Source organism: Psittacula echo (genome assembly GCF_963264785.1).
Source record: "Psittacula echo genome assembly, chromosome: 2".
Lineage (NCBI taxonomy): Eukaryota > Metazoa > Chordata > Aves > Psittaciformes > Psittacidae > Psittacula > Psittacula echo.
Window position 1 is genome coordinate 71,741,779 of NC_137737.1, and position 21,837 is coordinate 71,763,615.

The 21,837-nt window shown below is 40.4% G+C and overlaps 1 protein-coding gene across 1 annotated transcript; it reads right to left on the reverse strand.

Moving 5' to 3' along the window:
- Positions 1–3,620: 3,620 nt before the first annotated feature.
- On the reverse strand, positions 3,621–20,050 carry LOC308216971 (uncharacterized protein; the record flags this gene model as incomplete). Its single annotated transcript, XM_080609672.1, has 2 exons — positions 3,621–3,700; positions 19,582–20,050. 2 exons carry the CDS (start codon positions 20,048–20,050, stop codon positions 3,621–3,623), a joined length of 549 nt encoding a protein of 182 aa, XP_080465798.1.
- Between the last annotated feature and the right edge of the window lie 1,787 nt (positions 20,051–21,837).

Consider the following 21,837-nt stretch of genomic DNA (forward strand, 5'->3'; position numbering starts at 1 on the left):
GCAGATGTGTAGAAATGCAGAATTGTAAATGTTATCCAAATGCTGTAACAAATGAGGGAAGTTTGTAAAATTGAATAGCTGCTTGTTAGAAAGACAAATATTTGTTTGCAGTTATTTACTTCTGAGAATTATCAAAAATGTCTTAATTCATGAGCAGGAGAAAATAGTGGTTGAAAAGCTTGAGGGATATGATAGAGGTGAACGCCACAGAGCAGAGAGTGGAACAGTGATAGCCTATCACTCTTTATGCATTACTGTAGTAGGCATAGGAAATACAGTTTCCTCTCCTATCAGAAAGCTTTAGTTATAGGATACAGCTAAGCCTGATAGGGGCTGTAATTAAGTAAGTTCTGTACTGCTAAAAATCTGTTTTTTAATAAACCATTCTAATACCTGTCATAGTATTTTATCTCTTTTTGCAGTATTACTTTACAAACATTTTTCATTTACTTGTAATAAGCCAGCCCTTCTTGCAGGGATCAAAGATTTTGTTGCTTGCAAATAACCAGCGTGCCTCCTTCCACCAGCCTGCTTTGCTCCCTTAGATGCACATTAGCTATCATAATGTAAACACTTGCATGCGTAACTTTTGCTGTGGAACTAATTCCATTTGAAGTTCATAGAACTGTTCTTTAATAAATTAAAAATGAGAGTCCTATGGGATCAGGAAGTGAATGCTTTAACTAATGTCTGAAAGTACTGGTTTCTTGTATGCGAAATCTCTACTTACAAAACGTTTAGTTGCTGTCTGCATAGTGGTCCACACATAGATAGTTTGGTTGTTTGAAATTACCACTTGTGAAACAGTTTGCCTGAACTGGGTAAATACAGTTAAGTTTGGGGTGGGGGGTTTCTTAAGTAATCTATTTCAGGTCTGTAACAGATTTTTTTAAGCACACTAGAATGTAATGCACTCTATTTCAGAATTGTATCAAAAATACAACAGAATGTAAGAATACTAAAGGAGAAGAAAAGGAAAGAAAAAGACCCAACCTTTTCCAGTCCCTGAGCATATACTTTACACTCACACAGAACCCCTTGACTGATTCAGTGAGCTGTATTCAAAAGTGAGGTGTAAAGGGTAGAAATCACATGCAGATCTGAGTGTAAACAAGACTAAGGATGGCATAACTGCAGTGGTGAAATATACATAAAAGTGTAATCTCTAAACTTTCCCAGTATTCTAATTTACTTAGAATTGTGAATTTACTTAGTTTGTGAATAAATACATATTGTTTACTGTTATTCAATTAGAAAATTTATTCAGGTTCTCACCTTGTGCTTTGTGTTCATCAGATATATTGAGTGAAAAAATATAGTGAAATCTGCAGTGGAAACTGCTCATCAAAATTCAGGATTTCCCTGAAATTTTAATTTTAAAGTGCATCCCTCTATATCAATATATGTATATATTTGTGTGTATATGTATAATGAACTCACGACTTAAAATGTGTATGTAACTAGGCTGTTCACAGCAGTCTTTTTACCTTAAGGCTTTGTCTTATCAAGAGCTTAGAGCTATGTAGAAAAAGAGAATTTGCTTGGGATATCTGTCTTGCTTAGTGACATGGAAGAGTCAAATGACTCCTCTTGATGGTACAGAATCCGACAGGCTCACATTTTTGGTAGTTTTGCTGTCAAAGACTGCAAGAGGATTTCCTTAAAGTTGTGTGTTCCTGATTATGGTAGGGAGAGTTCTGTGCTGCTTTAATAAGAATATATGGGAAAATATTTCATCGTTTGTGTAAATCTTACCTTGATAACACAGGTTTTTCTATGTCTGTGTAGTAAACTAGTTTCTTACATGCCAGATAGCAAAAAATGTAGTTGGTTTAGGTGTAAGGGGAAAGGAGGGTTACGGTATCCTTTTTTGATGTAGTGTGCTTTAAGAAAGTCTAGAGTCTTTTGCTTGTTGCATTCATAGAAATACCACCATCACCTGAGTACCACAACCCTGAATGTACAAAACCCATAAATATTTACAGCACCAATCTTGAGGTTTTTAAGCTGGTATGGTATATGCATTGTGAAGTCTAAGAATTAATTTTAGCCAACTTAGTTGTTTAATCTGACCTCTTTGTGGATACCCTTCTATACTCAGTGGAGAATGGTGGGCATTCCCACAAGACATCTTAATTTCATATGAGACATTAGTTAAATGTGTGGGCTAATTCACCCCCTTTAGGGTTACTTACTGCCTGCCTACAGTTAACTTTACAGAGGAAATCTAGAGTAGACACCCGTTGGCAACATTATGCAGGATGAATCCTCTTGTAGGTGGTGGTTTTAATTTCCTAGCTCATAGGGCTGCAAACAGTTGTTGCCAAAATAAACAGATCCTCAGTATCTGCTTAAGGAAAGCCTTATATTCAGGGAAGCTACCATTACAAATTGGTAAGTTTTGAAATACAACTGTTTGATGTTAGGTAACAAGTGCTGAGACTAACCCACAAGTCTCAGTTCTCTTACAGCCTGTATACAGCTGTATTCTAGGTTGGCCTTGTATGGGGGAACTGCCAAAATCTAAAGATTTAGGTTCCATATTTGCTATTCCCTGAATGTGAAAGAACTGAGGTTTTGATTAGTATCAGGTGATAATTCCACCGTCTCAGGGCAGAATTTAGACCCATAGTAAGTATGTAGCAGACCTCACATTTTAATATAGAATGAATCATGGACAGTATTGCTGTTATGGTCACATTCTTTATTTTGAAGTATGTCCCTGTCATAATGCAAACTAAATAGGTTGAAATGACAGATGAAAGGTAGGACTTTTTGGTGTATTCAGACTGGTTTGCAGCTTTCATGATATTGAGCTGGAATTATATGCAGATAGACATGCACACACAAATGTGTGCATATCTGGTGTGTGTGGCTGCATGCTGGTGCAATACCAGCATCCTTATCTTAAGGATGTAAATGCATATAAGGTCCTGTTAAAAGGTAAATTGGGGCACTTGTCCTTGTAGGAGTTTAGGTACCTATTGCATGTATGGAGGTTTTATTTTTGAAGAATAGATATATCCACATTTGCAAACTGAAAGTGAAGTAGAACCACTACTGGAAACATGGTGCAGGCTCCACTAATTTACTCCAGTGGTAGGAGAAAAAAAAACCAGTGAGAGGTGCTATCTTGCTTGAGATGACAAAGAGACATATTTTAGGTCTAGAAACCCTCACTTGGGCATACAGCTAGCTGTAAGTGAAATCGTTGAGCTGTGGCTCAGGAGGGCTGTGTTCTGATCTGGCTTCTGCCACTAGACAGAGCCACAAGATCTTGCTAGATATGGCTCATACCCTCACCTCTTGTCTGGCTATTTTGGATTTCTGAACACTCCAAATACAAACTGCCAGCGTGTGCTTGTGCAGTGCTCACTGCTACTGATACCACTAATGACTGATACATTTTTAATTTATTACAGCATTCAAAGAAGAGCTTGGACCTTCACATATGCTGACATCACACTGGTGAGGTGTGGTTTTTGCTGCTATTCTTCTGAGAAACAACTTCTCCAAAAACACATTAAGAAATGTCACCTAGGTTCAAGAACTTTCTTAACCAGCTCCCAGCCCACTTTTACCCTCAAATCACTTCCTGTGGAAAATTAGGTTCTTCATGCTTAAACTTCCACCAGAGCATCCCTGCGAATAAGGAAGCTGTTGGCATTGTCACACTTCTGTGCTGAAAGCCAGGGGTTATCTGGAAGAAGAGAAGAAACAGTCCTTATGCGGCAATTAAAAGCACTTAGAATGGTCTTCCCAAAAGCCTTCTGTGTATTTTGGGGCAGGTGGAAACTCCAGTGTGCTGACAGAAGCGTGAAGATTTGTGTTGCACAAAGGTGGACATGTTGATTTTTTATTCTGGTTACCTCTTGCTGATACATTCTGCTTACTTACAAATGAAGAGTTTGACATTTGAAGGCAGAACCTGTTGAAATGTACCAAAGCTGACAGTGAATGCTACAGGTTGTTTCTGTACTACATCTCTTATTTTTGATACACGTCTCTACATAAATTATATTATATATATTTAAAGTATATATAAACATATATGCAAGTAAACTATTCAAAAAAATCTACTGATGCTGTGGGACTCAATGTGGTAAAAAAAAAAATCCTGAAATTCCTTCATATTTATTTATTTTGTAACAAAATGTGTCTATTATCTTAAGCTGACCCATTGTTGAAGTAAAAATATAAACTATTGAAATGTGACATCAAATAAACTGTACCTTATTTGGCCAAATAGATACTGCTCACTTTAGAAGATCAAATTAGAAGAATGTATACTTTCTAATTTTAGGCTGTTAGAGGACTGATTTTACTCTATGACTACACATTTATTCTTTGACTATGGTGGTTTTGTAGAGTCTGTTATCAGCTATAGATGTTGCTCAGAAAATGTAACTGTTGCTAAAAATAAAAAACCTAATATCACAACTTCCTACAAGACAGAAGCGAATATTGACTGAAGTGCATGTACACTGTTCTCTTAAACACAATTGTAAAGATTATGCTGCTTCAACAGGATAAAAGTTTCCCTTCCAGGTAAGTTGTAGATTTCTTGATTTACAGGAAAATATAACTAAAAGAGTTATGTGGTGAGCAGCTACTGGCAAATTGTAGGTAAAGAATTGAAGATAAATTAATTTTCAGAGAAGAAAATTCTTACATTGTTAGAAACTGATAGTCATCACAGACCTCATCTTCCTGTTATACCGTTGGAAGAGGAGAGGTTAGAAATGCATACCTAAACAGAAACATTTGGTGCTTCTTCATCTGGAAGTGTAATAGTTGGACATTTGCAACTGAGGACATAGGTAGCTACTAATGGGAAATATTTTCTTTCCTTAATGCAATTTACATTGCAGCATTTTAACTTGTTTGCACAACAGTGTGATGGTTATTTAACTTGAAATGGCTTGAATGGTTAAGTACTTATTTACAACAACAGCAGTACTTTACTTTGAAGGATTCCAGCAGCTTTTCATTAACTTTGCACTGGGGGAATACTTTGATCCTTGTTGATAGGCCCAGAGGATGATGAGTTAATGTGTTGGTTGTTTAATAGCATCTAGCAGTAGCATAAGATGTAAAGTACAAGGGGATGTAGGTATGTGGAATTTAATTAACCAAACTGGAATTCAGCCGAAACTGAATCAGATCAATGGCCCCAATCTTGCAAAAAGCACAAGGGGACTTGTAATAGTTGGTAAGTGAACTGAGCTTTCATTTTGATGTCACCTTGACAACTGTGGTGTAAGCAATATAGTACCTACTTTTCTAGGGAATTTATTCAGTAATGTCGTGAAGGATGGTCTGTACCACTTACTAAACTACTGAAGATTACTTCTGGCAGCATTCTGTCCTGGTTTTACGTCTTTCATATAAGCTCAACCTTAGCATTTGAAAACAGGCAAGAGTACAGCTTGGAGTCGCAGAGCTGCAGGCATAGCATGGTGCAGTTGTGTGCCCACTAGAATTTATAATGTGCTGGGTCTTGTTTTTTTATTTCCCATTTTTTTTTCTCCTCACTGTTCTTGTGCAGGCTGTATGATCGATTTAGTAAGTTAATTAGGAATGGGATCTTGAATACAAAATAGGTGCTTTATTTCTTTTTTTTGTATATTTATTAGCCCATTATAAGTGGGCAGAAATATTCAGCATTAGCTAATTTACTGAAAAGACTGATGTATGTATAAGGTAAGATTTATAGAGCCAAATTCTAATCTGTTCTTTATACCACCCTCAGGCAGTACAGTTATTCTGCAGTAAAGTGAAGGATTTTGGTATGTCCTTGTAAGTGATCTTTCAGTATGGATATGACACAGTCTGTCATTGCTTTCTAGAAAATGTCTAGTCCTTCTTTGCTCTCTAGAAAAGGAATGGAATTTACATACAGAAACTAATAATCTTGACATGTTTCTCTTTTGTTGTGTTAAGACATCTTGGAATACTAGCTTTTGATAAAAAGTCTACTCACCCTGATCATTCCGGAGTAGCTATTAATGAAACACTTATGTGGCTATCATGTAAAACTTTATTTTATTAATAGAAAATATTAATTATATAGTTATACAACTATATAAATATAGTTGGATCAGTAAGCAATTAATTTCTAGTTCCACTGCCATATATATTAGAAATCTTTCAAGCCTGCTTCCAACTCCAAGCAGAATTTTTTAGGAATATCTAAGTTAGTATGCTTTGTTTTCTGTCTGTGTAAACCAGCAGACAGTGATGGTCTATGTGAGTGTGTTTGAATGTCAACTTACGTGCGTCCACAGGGAAACTGAGGTAGGCTTTTTGTGTGACTGTTAAAAAGCCATTAACTGTGTTTCCTCTTGAACAGACTGTCCCTTGCATTCACTTTCCTTCTCACTTCCCTTTGCTGTCAGGAAACATCTTGCATAGAGCAGTAGTTCCACATAGTGCAGCCACAGCATCGGTATGGGGCTGTAACAGAGTTGACAGAGGACTCTCTATCTTGTTAATATTCAGGCAAATGTTTTACTGTTATAAATAATGCATGTTTTAATTGGAAACTGCAAATGGAAACATCAGTCTCTACAGGCTCGTTGATTGCAGTATAATCTGTTAGGGGCAGATTCTGGTTACATGCAGAACACACAACACATTCTCCAGATTTGTGATTGGTTGTTTTTAATAGTAGTACCTGCGCTAATGAGTCCTTTCCTATAAATTAAGACAAATGTCATCTTGATAGTTATCTGCCATATATTATTAAAGTTGCCTGAAACTATTAGAAGACTGGGTACCCACTGATGTTCTAGGTTCTATTTCCCTTGGTTTTGAAAGGAAGGGCTGAGTGAGCACTTACACCTGGAATGCTTCTAAGAACTAGAATTTAGAAATAAAATGGGATTTATATGTGTGGAACTCATAACTGACTTGGAATCCTTCCAGAAGTGACTGAAGCCTGATTTCAGAAACTTCTGTAGGAACACCAGACCCCAAGCTTTGCGTGTCTAGAGCAAGCCAGTGTCCCAGCATAGTTATGTGTTGAGTTACAAGTGAGCTAGGTGCCTCAGAATCCAATCCAGAAAATGCTGACATTCAGCAGTGATCCTTCTAGTTAATAGGCAAGGCTGAAAGTAGGATTGAGTTTTACCCTTAATCCTCAGACTTAGGTACCTCTGGCTGGTCATGATTCACTCATGCACTCTTCCCTCCTTCTTTGATGGCTGGAGTCTGATCTGACAAAACACACCCAGGGAAAGTCCTGGTCTAATTTGTTTGCCTGTCTGAGATTATCACATGGCGATTCAGATCACTCCTTTGCACAGGAGGGCAGGATTTCATAGTCTCAGTTTCCCAAAGGAGTGCAGAAAGGTAAAACCCTTTGGAAATGGGGTTTATCAAGTGCTTCCATGAAACTTATTTATGCACTAGGAGACTAGGCTTCTAAGTTCTATTCCATAGAACATTTGAATCTTCTGTGTTAAATGGAACAGAGATCAAGTCTCATCATGCCATGTAGCATGACTTAAATGCTATGTTGTGTAGATATTCTTTTTTTTCTGTTGGCTAGTAATGTCTGAATTAGTCTGTGTGCATAGCAGTAGTTCCAGGTGTTCTCAAAGCAATATGGTCAGGACCCTTTCTTTAAGGCTGGTGGGCATATTATCAGGCAAAAGAGGGGTTTTTAAATTTTTCCTTCACTGAGGTTACAGAGCAAGTCATGGGAAGAAGTTAGGAAAGGAAAGAGAGTTGTATGTCATGCATCAGTCTCTTCAAATATACCAGTTCTTTTCAGGACAGTGGTAAAAATAAGAAAGAATGGTAACTTCCTTCCCTTCTTCCACTAGAAGATTCATCTTGAAAACAAATTTAGGATAGGTAATAAAACTGAAAAGGTAGGAAGGAGAAGTCTGACTTGGATAATATTGCTCAAACCTGATTTTTGTTGGGGGACTAGTAGTTAAATTAACTGTACATTCTGCAAGGCAGTGCATTTTATTAGTATGTTATTCTTGATCATAACTAAACAGGACTTGGTGATATACATGATGTACATTCTTGGATTGCATTGCATGAAAGCATCCCAATTTTTTCATGTTTATTGAAAACCTAAATCAATGTTTCTAACTTGACATTCCTCTTCTTAAAGGTGATTCTGCATATAGCAGGAAATGTAAAAGGCCCACAGGAATAAATTGGCTACAAACAAAACAGCAGTGTTAGCAGAAACTGTCTCAAAAACTTTTATGGGTTATATTTCCTCTTTTACTGTGTATTGATTATTTTCACAATAAGCAGCTGCCTGCAGACTCTTAGATACAGAAAACATATGCCAAGAGATGGCATGTGAAGATAAACCAATAGACATGGGGTAGGTGAATGTTCCACGCTGTAAAGTGATATTCAGCATTCTTTGGGGTCATTGCCTTGATTACTCCGCGCCCAGTGAGTAATATGATCATATGACAATGACAGGCCACTGTAGCCCAGGGAGAAGGAAGCTCTTTATGTTCCTAACCAGGCGTATTCAAAGGTATGCCCATAAGCTGTTGCTGAGGGTGCTGACTGCATCTAATTGGTGTTAATTTATTCTGGTCTGGATTGTACTGATTAATAGCTGTTAGCAGGAGTAGAGGAATTTTGCCCTTTATAGGTGGGGCTCAGAGCCTTGTCGATTCAAGTCTTGCTGGAGAACATACTGTTCTGCTATAATTATTAGTAATGCTTATCCCTGGGGAAAGGAAGCTTTATCATTCCTCTTTTATGTCATAAGGAATACTTTGGCCAGAATTTTATTCTCCTTGCCAGGATGAGTTGGCAAGAAATCATAGCTCCTGGTCCCATCTGTCTCTCCAGTGGCCCTGCCATTGGGGTTATGTACACTAGCAGCCCTTGTTCAGAATGAGGCTGCTTGGGAGGAATTGTTCCCAGATCTTTGCTACTGTCACGCTTGCTGCTTTGGCTTCTATTTTTTGGGGGTGGGCATGGCCAGTGTGATGAAATGCCATGCAATGGTAAATGGCTACAGTACTGTTTATTATCGTTATTCTTTGTTCATGCTCAAATACAAGGAAACAACAACCTAATAAAATCTTTTTGCTTACTAAGAAAGCCTCACTTCCTCAGCAATCATTGGTGCGACTGGCTGGAAGGCGTTTGATTGTTGTCTGAATTTCGGAAATGATGCCTTGGTGATTGGAATGCCTTTTCTTCACTTGCCAGCTGCTGCATGGAGATGCAGCAGTTCCATTTTCATGTGGCAGCTTTAATTTCTGTCTTCTGAACAGAAAGTGAGCAATGCAGCACACCTTTCACAGGATGCAATTAAACCTGCCTTAGTCACTGCTGGAGGAACAGGCAGAAACAGGTCATTTAATAGAAATGTCTCTAATAAAGCTGAGACAAACACATCCTATTAAAGATTTGGGGAAATCTCTTTTGGCAAAAAACCTTTTGCCTAAGGATGGACTTTGCATGGCCTTCCTTCCATTGTACTTTCTTTCCTGTAGATGACAGATATAGTTAAATGCTAGCACCAGTCATGTTGTTCAGAATTAACCCAGGTTTTGCTGCGCCATGTGTGCAGGCAATGGCTTTACTCCCCACCCTGCTAAAAAGAGTCACCCTGGCTGCCACTGAATCTTCCCAACATGATCTTGCATTAATTTTGAACTCGCCTGGAGCCAGATTGTGATTGATCTTTCCAAACTTTAGTAGATAGAGGTCATGCACTCTGTCTAAAATAAGGTATTTGGATTCCTTCAGAGCCAATGGGGGCAGTGTTTATTTCCTAGGAGTCATTAATCCCAACCCAGATGGGGGTAGTGGGGTTGCAAAGTGGTTGCTTCCTAGGTGTAGCCACAGCAGGAAGTGTTCTAACAGCTGGCACCTCTGTTCTCTGCAAACCTAACATTGCAACAGGATCTGTCTAGGGATCTTTTTCAGCTTAGATTTTCAGTAAAACAAAATGCTGTCAATAGTCAAACTGGTTATTAAAACTTCTTTCTGGGATCTGTCTGAAAATTTCAATAGCTTTTAAGGTTTCCCTAAGCAGCGCTATTTTTGAACACTAAAATTGTGTTTAAAATAGCGATGAATGGGGAATTCAGATGAATAAGAAAAACAGGATTGTCCATCATGTTTTTCTCTGTTATGTTTCAGAGAGCTCCTCAGACTAAGATTAGTGAAAGACCTCTACTAGATGACAGATTTGAAGAGGAAGTAACGCACTAGTACAGATTTTCAAGGCCAAAAGAGATCATTGTCTCCCAAATGGCATACCAGACCACGCTTAGCTTAGAAGATACACTCTTAGTAGCCATAGCACATAATTGCTTTTGTACTATTCTCACTTACGCAATTTAATGAACAGCAGAACTAAAGAAGCCTTGTTTCCATGTTTATGTGTGTTTCACCTCCTTCTACGTCCTATTTAGGACAAGAGGAAACAGCCTCAAGCTATGCCAGAGGAAGTTTAGTTTGGATATTAGAAAAAGTTTCTTCACAGAGAGGATGGTCAGGCATTGGAACAGGCTGCCCAGGGAAGTGGTGGAATCACCGTCCCTGGAAGTGTTCAAAAGATTTGTACATGAGGCCCTCAGTGATATGATTTAGTGGTGATCTTGGCAGTCCTCGGGTAGCGGTTGGACTTTATGATTTTTAAGGGTCTTTTCCAGCCTAGTTGATTCCGTGATTCTATGTGCATTTTCTGGTGTCTCATGCTGTGGCTAATTCTTCTGTGGGGAATGCGAGATCCTCTCTCTTTTGTGTGTTTCCACAAACTATTTAAGGGTATTTTAGAATAAGTATTTTAGAAACCCCTACCTTTCTGCTGAAGTCGGTTAAAATTTGCCACTGGGTTCCAGAATTAGTAAGAGGCAGTGGACAGACTATGTAGACGTCTATGTAGAGCACAAAAATGTGCGTTTTATTTTTACAGGAAACTTGGCAACAAACTTAGAATTAGGGGTGTGGTGATGTGTTGGGAGTATTGAGAAATGACTGATTTCAAAGTGTGCTTGGCCCCAAAAAGTATGGAAAGGTGCCTGTGTCAGGTCTACCTTGCCTGTTCTCTCTATCCCAGTCCACAGAACTTGTGTGCCAGTTTTCACCAGGCAAGGGGTGGCTTGTGTTTTATGAAAATATTGAATCATTTAAAACTGAAAAAGAAGTGTACTGCTGCTGTTCAGAATCTCAGCAATGTCACAGTTAAAACGTTGTTTTATTTCTAAACTTGTGTTGCTATATTTAGCTTTCTTTTTTTGCTATTGATTCTTTCAGTGCGTTTCTCTGTTAGGTTAGGCAACCCTCTAGGGCCAGCTGGTTTTCAGCATGAAGGTGTGTGTGTCATAATTGGATCATTCTTGATTTCATTTTTGATAAACAAAGCACACAGAACTCTTTAGGTCCCTATGGTAGGGCATATTCTCCAGCCTTCATGTTACTCAGGCTCTTCTCTTTCCTCTGTAATTGCAATGAGTGTGGTCAAAAAACAATTTATCAATTACTCTACAAATTCAGTGTATACTATGTTTTCTGGCTGGCATAGAACCTGCAGAAAGAGCGATATCTTATTTCCTATCTACTTTGCACAAATAAAACCATGATAATGTAAGGATGGCAATGTCAACTGTGTGTTGGTTTGTTTTGGTTTGGTGTTTTTTTCTCCCTTTTTTTCCAGTATGGCTGTGTCATGGTTTAAGCTAGTTCAGTACAAGCTGTAAAACCAGCTAATTTATGAAGTTGCATGTTTATATATTTATAGTTTTCCTTTTACAATTGTTGCATTCATTAGCAAGCGTTTGTTGAGCCATGCTGTTCCTTTGAGATCCTTAAAGGCCCTGCTCAAAATCAAGTGGTGTGTGCATTCATGAAGATACTGGTCTTTCGCAACATGTGTCCATTTTTCTCTGTGTGAAGATCAATTTAAATATATTATTGCCAGCTGTTTCTTTCTATGATGTATTTTTTTATGTGGTTAGTGATACTCATTGATTCAACTCCCTGCCCTGCACAGGGAAAGCATCAGGGCTGTTCCATTATATTAACTTGTCTAGCAGGCTAGCATCACAAAAGATTTAAAACCATAAACAGAAAAAGTATGTATTTGAGCACAAAAATATGTATGTATTTGAGCTCTTTTAAAAATGCCCTCTGAAGTAGTTGTTGTTGTTTTTAATGAAAGTAATAAACAAATGTGGTTTACAGTTTGTCTCAGTTTTATCAAGAGTGGTCATCCTCTTGTGTTTTTCTTGGGTAAATATTTGCACCAGTTTTGTTTGCTTGCCCCTATCTGACACACAAGAGCATCATCATGAGAGACAGTATTAGGGGCTGCTGAACCCTCTTGTTCATGGAACAGTGACTGTTCCATGCAGACTCTGTGATATGCTTAATCCTTAGTTTCTGAGGATGATTAATAGGTTGAAGTTCACAGTTTCAGCCTATGGCTAAGCATTAATTATGCAGAGTGTGCTAGCGTGTTTTTATGAGAAACATTTTAACCTTATGGATTCATTGATTAAGTGCTGGCTGGCTATTTTTTCCTGTGCTGCTGCAGAGCAAAGTTAAACTTAGGTGGCTGCAGCTGTGCTTCTAGCTGGGTGATAAGTTGTATGGGTTTAGGACAATGCTACTGACAAACTGGGTGGGTTAAAAATCAGATTCCTTTGTTGTTACCAAACAGCCAAGCTAGAATGAAATGGCAGTAGTTCAAGCGCATGCTAGACAGACCATATGCTCCTTACAGGGAAATGAAGTGGTGGCGTATATCTGTATTGCCAAGCATAAGGACAACAGCTCCAGCTTCCAGAACTGTTGGCAGTATTCCCACGTAGAAGAAACGTACTCTTCCTCTATCCTTTAAAAGACATTTAGGAGTGAAGCCAATGTCTGTTCCTGCCCATCTCATGCTAGAGCAAAGTGTGCTAGGAAAACATACCTGATGTAGAAGAGTGGTCATCATTAATGTATTTCTACTATATATGCAACAGTTCTAAAATTATCAGCTACAAAAACTATCTAGCCACAAAACTGTCACTTCTGAAATACAGGATGGCAGAGGATCTCTTGAGTCATTGAGACTCATCCCTCTTCTCCCAAGAATTAAGTGAATCCTGGTTAATTTATCGAATTATATTTTGACAGTTTTAATTTTCTCACACAATTGGAAAGCTTCTCCAGAGCTCTGATTCTGTCCTACCTTAAAGTAATTTTTTAATTCTAACCACAAATTCTAGACCTATTTTCTATATTTTGATGTCTCTTTGCATGTGCTCTGGGAGCTCTTCATTCCTTCCCTGGTGCTTCTTTCGAGAATGTTTTTCTAGAGAGTGTGCTCTCTTCAGCCGAGCTTCTCTGTAATGTCTGATAAACCAGGGTTTTAGGCAAGACTTCCTTTATGAAAAAAGTCTTATAAACTGTGTTTGAAACCTTAAAAATGATAAGTTAAAGAAAAGCCCAGACTTAACAATGTTTACATGAACTTTAAACACATTACTCTGGATTGGAACCATGTCATTTCCATGTAGGGTTCTTGGAGTATTTTTTAGATTATCGCCATAATGGTGAGCAAAATAATAATGAGAATTGTTAAATCAAAAGATCTTCAGTGAAGAAGTGAGGGACTCATTACTGAGGATGTATTGTGTCAACCTGTGGGTTTCTGTGAGAGTCTTAGCTGAGTAAAAACACAGGAACGAGGCCTAAGACAGCTACTTGTAACCCTATATAAGTTTAGATGCCAGTAGTGGCAGCTCATTTTTCGCTTTTCTAAAACTATAGTCTGCGCTAGAACACTGCTGGCAGCAGAGGGGTAGGGGTACAGTGTCAGAAATAGGAATATAACTGTTAAGTTGACTGTTTGGGTGCAGTGTAATTTATTGAGGAGATTTTGGCTGTAAGGTGTATTGTATTCCAAACTGTCCTCATCTGAAACACTTTCTGCCTGGACACTGAAAACTTGTTCTAGAAGGTAGAAATCTGCCTCTATTGTTTACTTGAATGTTAATATTGAAGCTACGGGGAGCTTAATTTTAGCCTACCCTTAAAACTGCATTTTACTCTTCTCCAGTTTAAGTCGCTTAAAATCTAACTCCACAATTGTGTGCTGGAGTGTGAGTGTCTCAGGTCTTGTCCAGATGGCTTACAGAGGATGAGATGTGGTAATGTGCACAGGCAGAAATCAAGGTGGAAAACACATTCCCTGATCTTCTCTCTGCAAGGGTTTCTTCAACATGTTAACTAAAACTGATGCTTCTTCAACGTTTCTTCTTAACATAAAGAAATCCTCAGTAAATAGCAAATGTCTTGCTCCTATCTGAGAAGGTCCATTTTCAGTACTTCACTGCTGGCTTCACTTGGGGGTGCCATTAACAGCACTTGAGATTTTTGAGAGAAATACCCAATTGCTTTGTGGCTGGGAGAGGAGTTTGAGAGGATGAGTGGAGTTGAAGTGCTGGACGAAGACCTAGTTGATACTTTAGAGCTGTGTAGTAGAAAGAGCAGTTATTCCAGCCTGCAAGTGGTGAGTGAGCCAAATCATCCTCAGGTGGATTTCCTGAAAGGCTGTGTTTTTTCTCCTTGTTAAGATAAAAACCCATATCTTTTAAGGGCATGTCATTCCAGTGTTAAAATTTGCACGACCATTATGAGTGACTGTACACACCTGAACTGGTAAATCCTCCGTAGGAGGATGCTTGTATAATTTCACCCTTTTCACAAATTCCACTGTCTTTTATGTGGTGCTCTAACTAAATCAGAACAAAGGTAAAAACAAATAAGTCTTGCTGTGACTCAGGCATGGGTAAGATAATGGCAACACAGTCACATGCTGAAGCAAATTGATCAGACTGTGAAAAGTGCAGCTAAATGCAGCTAAAAATGCAGCCCTTCATCACCCACCCACACCCTCCTATCCCCACACCCTGTCTTTCACCCTGGGATCTTTCTCTGCTTTTTACCAGATCATGATGTTACTAGCTCTGGTGCTGTGCTTTCCATGCTGGGTAGTGGAATGAAGTGTGTGCGCGTGTCAGATAGAAGGTAAATCCCACAGGTTTGCTTTGGCTTTGCCTGCTGGCTTGTGCAGTCCTGACTTTGGTTATGATGTCATTTGCTAAAAAGTGTGAGGGATTAAGCCATTAGTAATAAGTCATTTCCTTCTTTTTGAATTTTCATGAAATGCTTTCATGCTGTTAGGCAGGGTGTTGGCTCTGCGTCAACCCTGTCTGAAATTGTGTGTTGTGCTGGCTGCCATCCAGGAAAGGAGAGAACAATTTAAACACTTCTCCATGCAGTGACACTGCAAAGAATTGGGAACTACTAAGCAAGTCTGGCAGTGTGAAGGGCATGTGGTTTAGTGGTTTCCTCAATGCTGACAACAAATGTAAAGGACCAGTTTCATTCTAACGCTTTGTGTGTGCAGCAGAAGTAGTAGGAAGAATCAGAAGAAACTAATACACATCCCAAACTTTGTCACTGATGAGTCTCCCAAGAGAGTATGAGAAACACAGTACTGCTAGAAGGAGGCTTGGGACTATAAGAAATGTCATTGTGTTGTGCAGTTTGACTTCCACTGTGTACATCAGTACGGTGTTTTGAGGTCAGGTCTGCAGCTGGTATAAATCATGACACTGAAATGTTGATGCAAATTTCCCTCATAATCTTTAATTCATTTTTCTAAATCATATGGCAACTGCAAAGCAATTTGTCTTCATTAGCATGAGGCAAAAATCATAAACACTCGGATTATTTAAATAAAAAAACACAACACATCTTCAGATCAAGATGTAACTTAGATCCAGGCGCAAACCACCCAACCCAGTCACCTCGGTGATGGAAAGTAGTTCAGAATTCAATGTTGCTAGCACCGAATGCTGCAGCAGCATTGGATTTAAAGCCAAGTTGTCTTCTGTTCTTGCACTGGTGTAAATTTGGGTCATATCCAAAGAAATCAGTGGGCGTGCACTGTTTCTGCATTGGTGCAAGTGGAGACTGATGGTCTCCACTGGAGTGTCTGGGCGTCTTCTACAAAGTCGCAATCCCTCTCTACCAGGGGATGATGTCAGGTTAGGATGGTTATTTATAAAACCCTTTACGTGCTGTAAATATAGCTGTGCTGTTTGAGAGCCACACAGCGAGGAGATCTGTAGCCAGATCTATGTTGCAGACTTCTGTTGGCACAGCAGTATCAGCCAGGGATATGATCTCTTGCTAGTGAAGCCAAGCTAGGAAAAATCTAACACAAATGCAGTTACACCAATGTAACTATTATGTAGTTATAGGGTGACTTTCAGAAGGGTTGGCAAATACAGTGGTTCTGCTGCTGTTAAGTTGGATCTACAGGAGGGGTGCTCTGCTGGTTGTATGGGCTGAAATAGTCACTCCAGCAAAAGGCCCTATCAGATACATATCTTTTAAGACCTGCCTTCTTTATCACAGCAGTTAATGATTAGCAGGCTTTAGGCAAATGGGCGATTTGCGGTTTTTTAGCAAACTGTGGAAGACAGATTGAAGCTGCCAGAACCAGCCTGTGTGAGGCAGTAATTACAGTCTGTTCTTGCAAGCACAACATGGAAGAAAAAATTGTGTTTTACTCATAAGCCAGTGGGTTTCTTGTTTTTCCTTTTGTGGTTATTATTGTCGAGAGTTACCAAAATACATGATGTATAATACCAAGGAAAGTAGAAATGTTTTGCAGGGATTTAAAATCACTAACATAATGTTTGGTTTTGAGAAATGAAGAAGAAATACTGCATCTCTGGATATAGACGTTTACTCTGCAGCCTAACTCCCAGTGTTTTTGGAGTCCATCTGTGAATCCAATCCCAAAACCATGTACCTTTCTGGGAACAGCAGATGCTGTTCACATCGAACAGAGCTCTTTTGTCCGTCCCCTTCCTTATTTATGAAGCCTTTCTCCTGGTGTGGAAAAAGCACTGGTGGTCTTTTGCCTAGCTAAGAATAAATAGGTTCTTAGAATAAACAGGGCTAATAATAATATTAAATAAGCAAACTGCTCTCTTAGAGGAAAAAAAAAAAAAAAAAAAAGAAAAAAGAAAATCCAGCCTCTTCTAGCTATTTTAACAACATGCTTTGCAGTAATGCTTCCAGCACAGTGATTTTTAGAGATTTATAACTCTTCTGCTCTACAATTTGTTGTGGTTTTGGACAGTCTAGGCACCGATACCAATGGCACAATTGGGAAAGTGGGACAAATTTGTTCTTATCTGTACGCTAGCACTTGCATTAATCTCTGTTTTTCATGTTCTTGGAATGATTCATATCCCTGCCCTTAAAGTATGGCCTCCATGGGTCAGGGATTTGTTACATTCCAGTCAATGCAACGTAAATCCTTATTAGATAGGTCATAATGATCCTTACTATTCAGCTAGGGCATGTATCTGATGACTGTAGCCATTTACTAGTAGAATTTCAAACAGACTTCTACTGAAACGTAATAAAGCAACCTTTGATTTTTTAATATCTCTTATTCCATAAGCTAGTTATATTAATTCTGCCTCTTCACACTGAATTCTTAAGGCATCTCCCTGAGCATGTTGCCAAATCAAGATTCTGCATAGAAAAATATCAGAAGAAAAAAAACACTCTAGAGCCAAAGGACAAGAGAAAGAAGTTTCTGTATGTGTGACCTGAAATAGGGCTGAGAACTAAGTGAAGCAAAGTACCACCAGGAAAATTGCTTCAGACAAGACTGCTGGGAAGACCTATGGTAGAACGGCTGGTTATGGTAGATAAATGCAGAAACCTTGAGACTCTGTTGCTCTGCAACACATCTGGGGCACTTAAACCCATTTTTAATGACATGAGTGCAAAAGGATGGAAAATGAGGAAAATTTTAGTGTAATACAGTAAATGATCCTAGGGCCTGATCCAGAGATGCAAACATTCTCCAGTATCATCCAGTAAAAGCAAACAAGAAAACCAATCTTTTCCAGGTGGGACTCCCACAGATCATCCACTGCATATCCATATATTTGATAAGAAAGCACTGCAGCTAGTGACATTTAGGATAAGAAGTAGCAAGATTGAGCTCCTCTCACTGATTCAAAACTCATCTCTGCTATGTCTTAAAAAACCTCTAGAATTTCTACCTTGCATCTCGTAAGGAGGTAACCTTTGGGGGAGAGGGGAAATGGATGAATTTTGGTTTTACCTTTCAACTTTTCTATTTGCTGTTGTAGTGTCTCTTGTGAGAGCCAACGGAAAGTGATTTTGAAATCATTTGGTGTGGAGCATCCTCTATGGTTTGGCATGTGTTGTGATCAGATTAACGCCACTGAACTGTTTTGCATGCTTATCTCAGGAGATGAATGAGCACACTTCCAAAGAGTGAGGGAGATCTTCATACCTTAGAAAACCCGCAAATTCTGATTGTCAGATGGGCTTTGTAGAAAATGTTCCAACTCCACAGTTATTGAGGAAAGGGCTTTCGTATTTGAAAACTCCAAATTTTTGTCTGAATTTTACTGGTGGGTCAATGTGGTTGTGTCGTGGTTTAAGCCCAGGCCGTAAATTAGAACCACGCAGTCCACTTCCCCCCCCACCTTTCTTCCCTCCGCTCCTGGAGGGACGGGGAGGAGAATCAAAAGAATGTAGCTCCCACGGGTTGAGATAAGAACAGTTTAATAACTAAGGTATAACACAAATCACTACTGCTACCACTAATAGTAATAATGATAAAGGAAATAACAAGCAAGAGAATACAACCGCTCACCAACCGGTACCTCACCCCCACCCTGCCTTGATCCAGCCCTTCCGGGAACTCTCCATTCTACATCCTGGGCATGACGTGCTGTGGTATGGAATACCTCTTTGGCTAGTTTGGGTCAGGTGTCCTGTCCCTGCTTCCTCCTGGCTTCTCCTCCTCCCTGGCAGAGCATGAGACTCACAAAGTCCTTGGTCAGGGTAAACATTCTGACCCACAACTGAAAACATCGGCTTTATCAATATTATTCCCAGGTCAAAAGTCAAAACACAGCACTGCACCAGTAGAAAAAATGACTGCTACTGCTAAACCAGGACAGTATCCACCCCTTATTCCATACCATTCATGTCATGCTCAGATCCCACATTTTCAATATACCATCACTTGTAACAGTCTTTCAGAGCAGGAGAGGCCCATTGCAAAGTCCACCCCTCGATCATGAGTCCATCTCTATGTTGCATCTCTGCCCTGATGGCCTGAAGTGTCATGGGCCCATCAGGCTCAAAATAATTCACCCTCCCCTGCAGCAGTCTCTGCAACTTGTCTCCACACAGCTGCCTTCCATCTCCGACGCTTCCAAAGCACTGGAGGGGCCCAGTGGATTAGATACTCGCCCATACTGTCCCACACACCGTGACACTCATGGCTGTCCAGCCTTGGGGAAAACCTCTCGGTCCCCCTGTATTGTCTAAACCCAGACAAGACCCAAACCTGACTCTGCTTAACTCTCGGGATCAGACAAAATGGTCGTGGGTAGAACACACTTTGTGTGTGTGCCAACATGGTGATCCCCATCACAATCAGCAGGCAGGTCCCAAGGGTACCCAAAGGCCATTCAAAACCTTCAGAACTCTCAAATGATGCTGCTGTACTTGTCACTGGGGCTAGTGTAGCTGTTGTGCTTGAAGGCTCTCTCACCACCAGCTTCTCTTTTTCTGAGTCCAGATCTTCCTCCTCTGCCTTGCTGGAAAGTGCTGCGTGGTCTCCTGCATCCTCCTGCGGCTCAGGCTCACGGGGCTCGGCAGACGGCTGCTGGGGAATGCTCTCGGCCGCCGCGGGGCTGGGCTCGGCTGTGGGGCTCGGCTCCTCCGCCGCCTCCTCCCGCTGCTCGGCAGCCGCCTCCTTCCCCTCCTCGGCAGCCGCCTCCTTCCCGGCCTCCGGCCCCGCTCCCGCCACCGCTTGGTCCCCGGGGCCGCTCTCCCAGGCCGCTTCGGCCGCCGCCGGCTCCCGGGGACGCTCCCCCTCAGCTCCCCGCAGCCTCACAAAGACGGACGCGAGGACGAGGGCCAGGACGGTGAAGAGCAGCGGGACAGCCAGGTACAAGTCCACGGCCACGTTCATCCCGCCCTGCTGCCGGAGCCCCCCCGTATTACAAACCATTACCATAAAGTACAATGAAACAAGAACCTTAGCCCAAGGCCCACACTTGATAAACACTAACACAGCGAATACCGGCTCCAAGCAAGCTACGACATACAGAAACTGTGGTATCAAAAAGAACAACTTTGAGAGCCCATAAATCAGCATTGTGCCTCAGTCAGATCTGTCGTTATCTCAACCCTTCCCGCCCCACGTTGGGCGCCAAAAAAGAACTGTCGTGGTTTAAGCCCAGGCCGTAAATTAGAACCACGCAGTCCACTTCCCCCCCCACCTTTCTTCCCTCCGCTCCTGGAGGGACGGGGAGGAGAATCAAAAGAATGTAGCTCCCACGGGTTGAGATAAGAACAGTTTAATAACTAAGGTATAACACAAATCACTACTGCTACCACTAATAGTAATAATGATAAAGGAAATAACAAGCAAGAGAATACAACCGCTCACCAACCGGTACCTCACCCCCACCCTGCCTTGATCCAGCCCTTCCGGGAACTCTCCATTCTACATCCTGGGCATGACGTGCTGTGGTATGGAATACCTCTTTGGCTAGTTTGGGTCAGGTGTCCTGTCCCTGCTTCCTCCTGGCTTCTCCTCCTCCCTGGCAGAGCATGAGACTCACAAAGTCCTTGGTCAGGGTAAACATTCTGACCCACAACTGAAAACATCGGCTTTATCAATATTATTCCCAGGTCAAAAGTCAAAACACAGCACTGCACCAGTAGAAAAAATGACTGCTACTGCTAAACCAGGACAGGTTGTCATGCTACGTTTAGTAAGCCCTGGAGAAAAGAATGCAGTTTTCATAGCTATTACGTGATTTGGCCTGCATCACAAATAAGGCTTTAATTCACAGTTTACTCATAAACAACTGACAATGTCTAAATGTACAAGGTTAAATTTGCTTCTTTCCCGGCATGAAAATCCAACCAACTTGCCCCCAGATAGCAATGATTTGTGGGGCAGTGAGCTTGGAAACTTAACCCTCCGAAGGAGAGGGACATTTTGATATCCAAGTGTGAGTTGTATTAATTCAAATAACTGTACAAGTTGCTGATCTCTTTAGTTACTGTTGAAGTTCCTAAAATATAATTTCCAGATGGCAACCTAGTAAGTCCTCTTATCACCAGACTTATTCCTACCCTTCTTATTGATGGAGGGACTTAAAAATAGGTTCACTGTGAAAATTTATAGTACAGAGCAGGAATGACTAGCTACCTGGAACAGAAGGGAGTTTTATGTGAAGATGAGAAGATGAGAAATTTTACTGCATCAGGCAAAAAGAAGATACAGGATTTAAAACTAGTAGCAGGAAAAGCTTTTTAAAAAAGAACTGCCAAAGCTTGTGCTGATCTGACACGATGGAAAAATCTGACTGGCTAATCTGGAAATGGAAGGCACTCCTAAAGAAAGTTCAGGAGGCCACTCCAGTTTACTGACTGTCAAGGTACAGTATCTGTCCAGGGGTTTGAACTATTCTTGCAGCATTTGGAAATGTATATTTTCTTAAGAGGTATAATGTAGTCCTGGATTACTCTGGTGGAGGAACTCTGTCATTCTCATTACCCTGAGAAATGGATAATGCAAACCGGAGCCAGACATGATGCAGTCACCTCTCTGAAACACCCCTGATGGCTCATTCATAATGTTCAGTAACAGTGTTATAATTGATCTTCTGGGTTTCTCCTTGGAGGGCTGATCCTGGTGCATCGTAACTCACCTAACCAGCTGCAGTAGTTTGAGAGCATCCACTG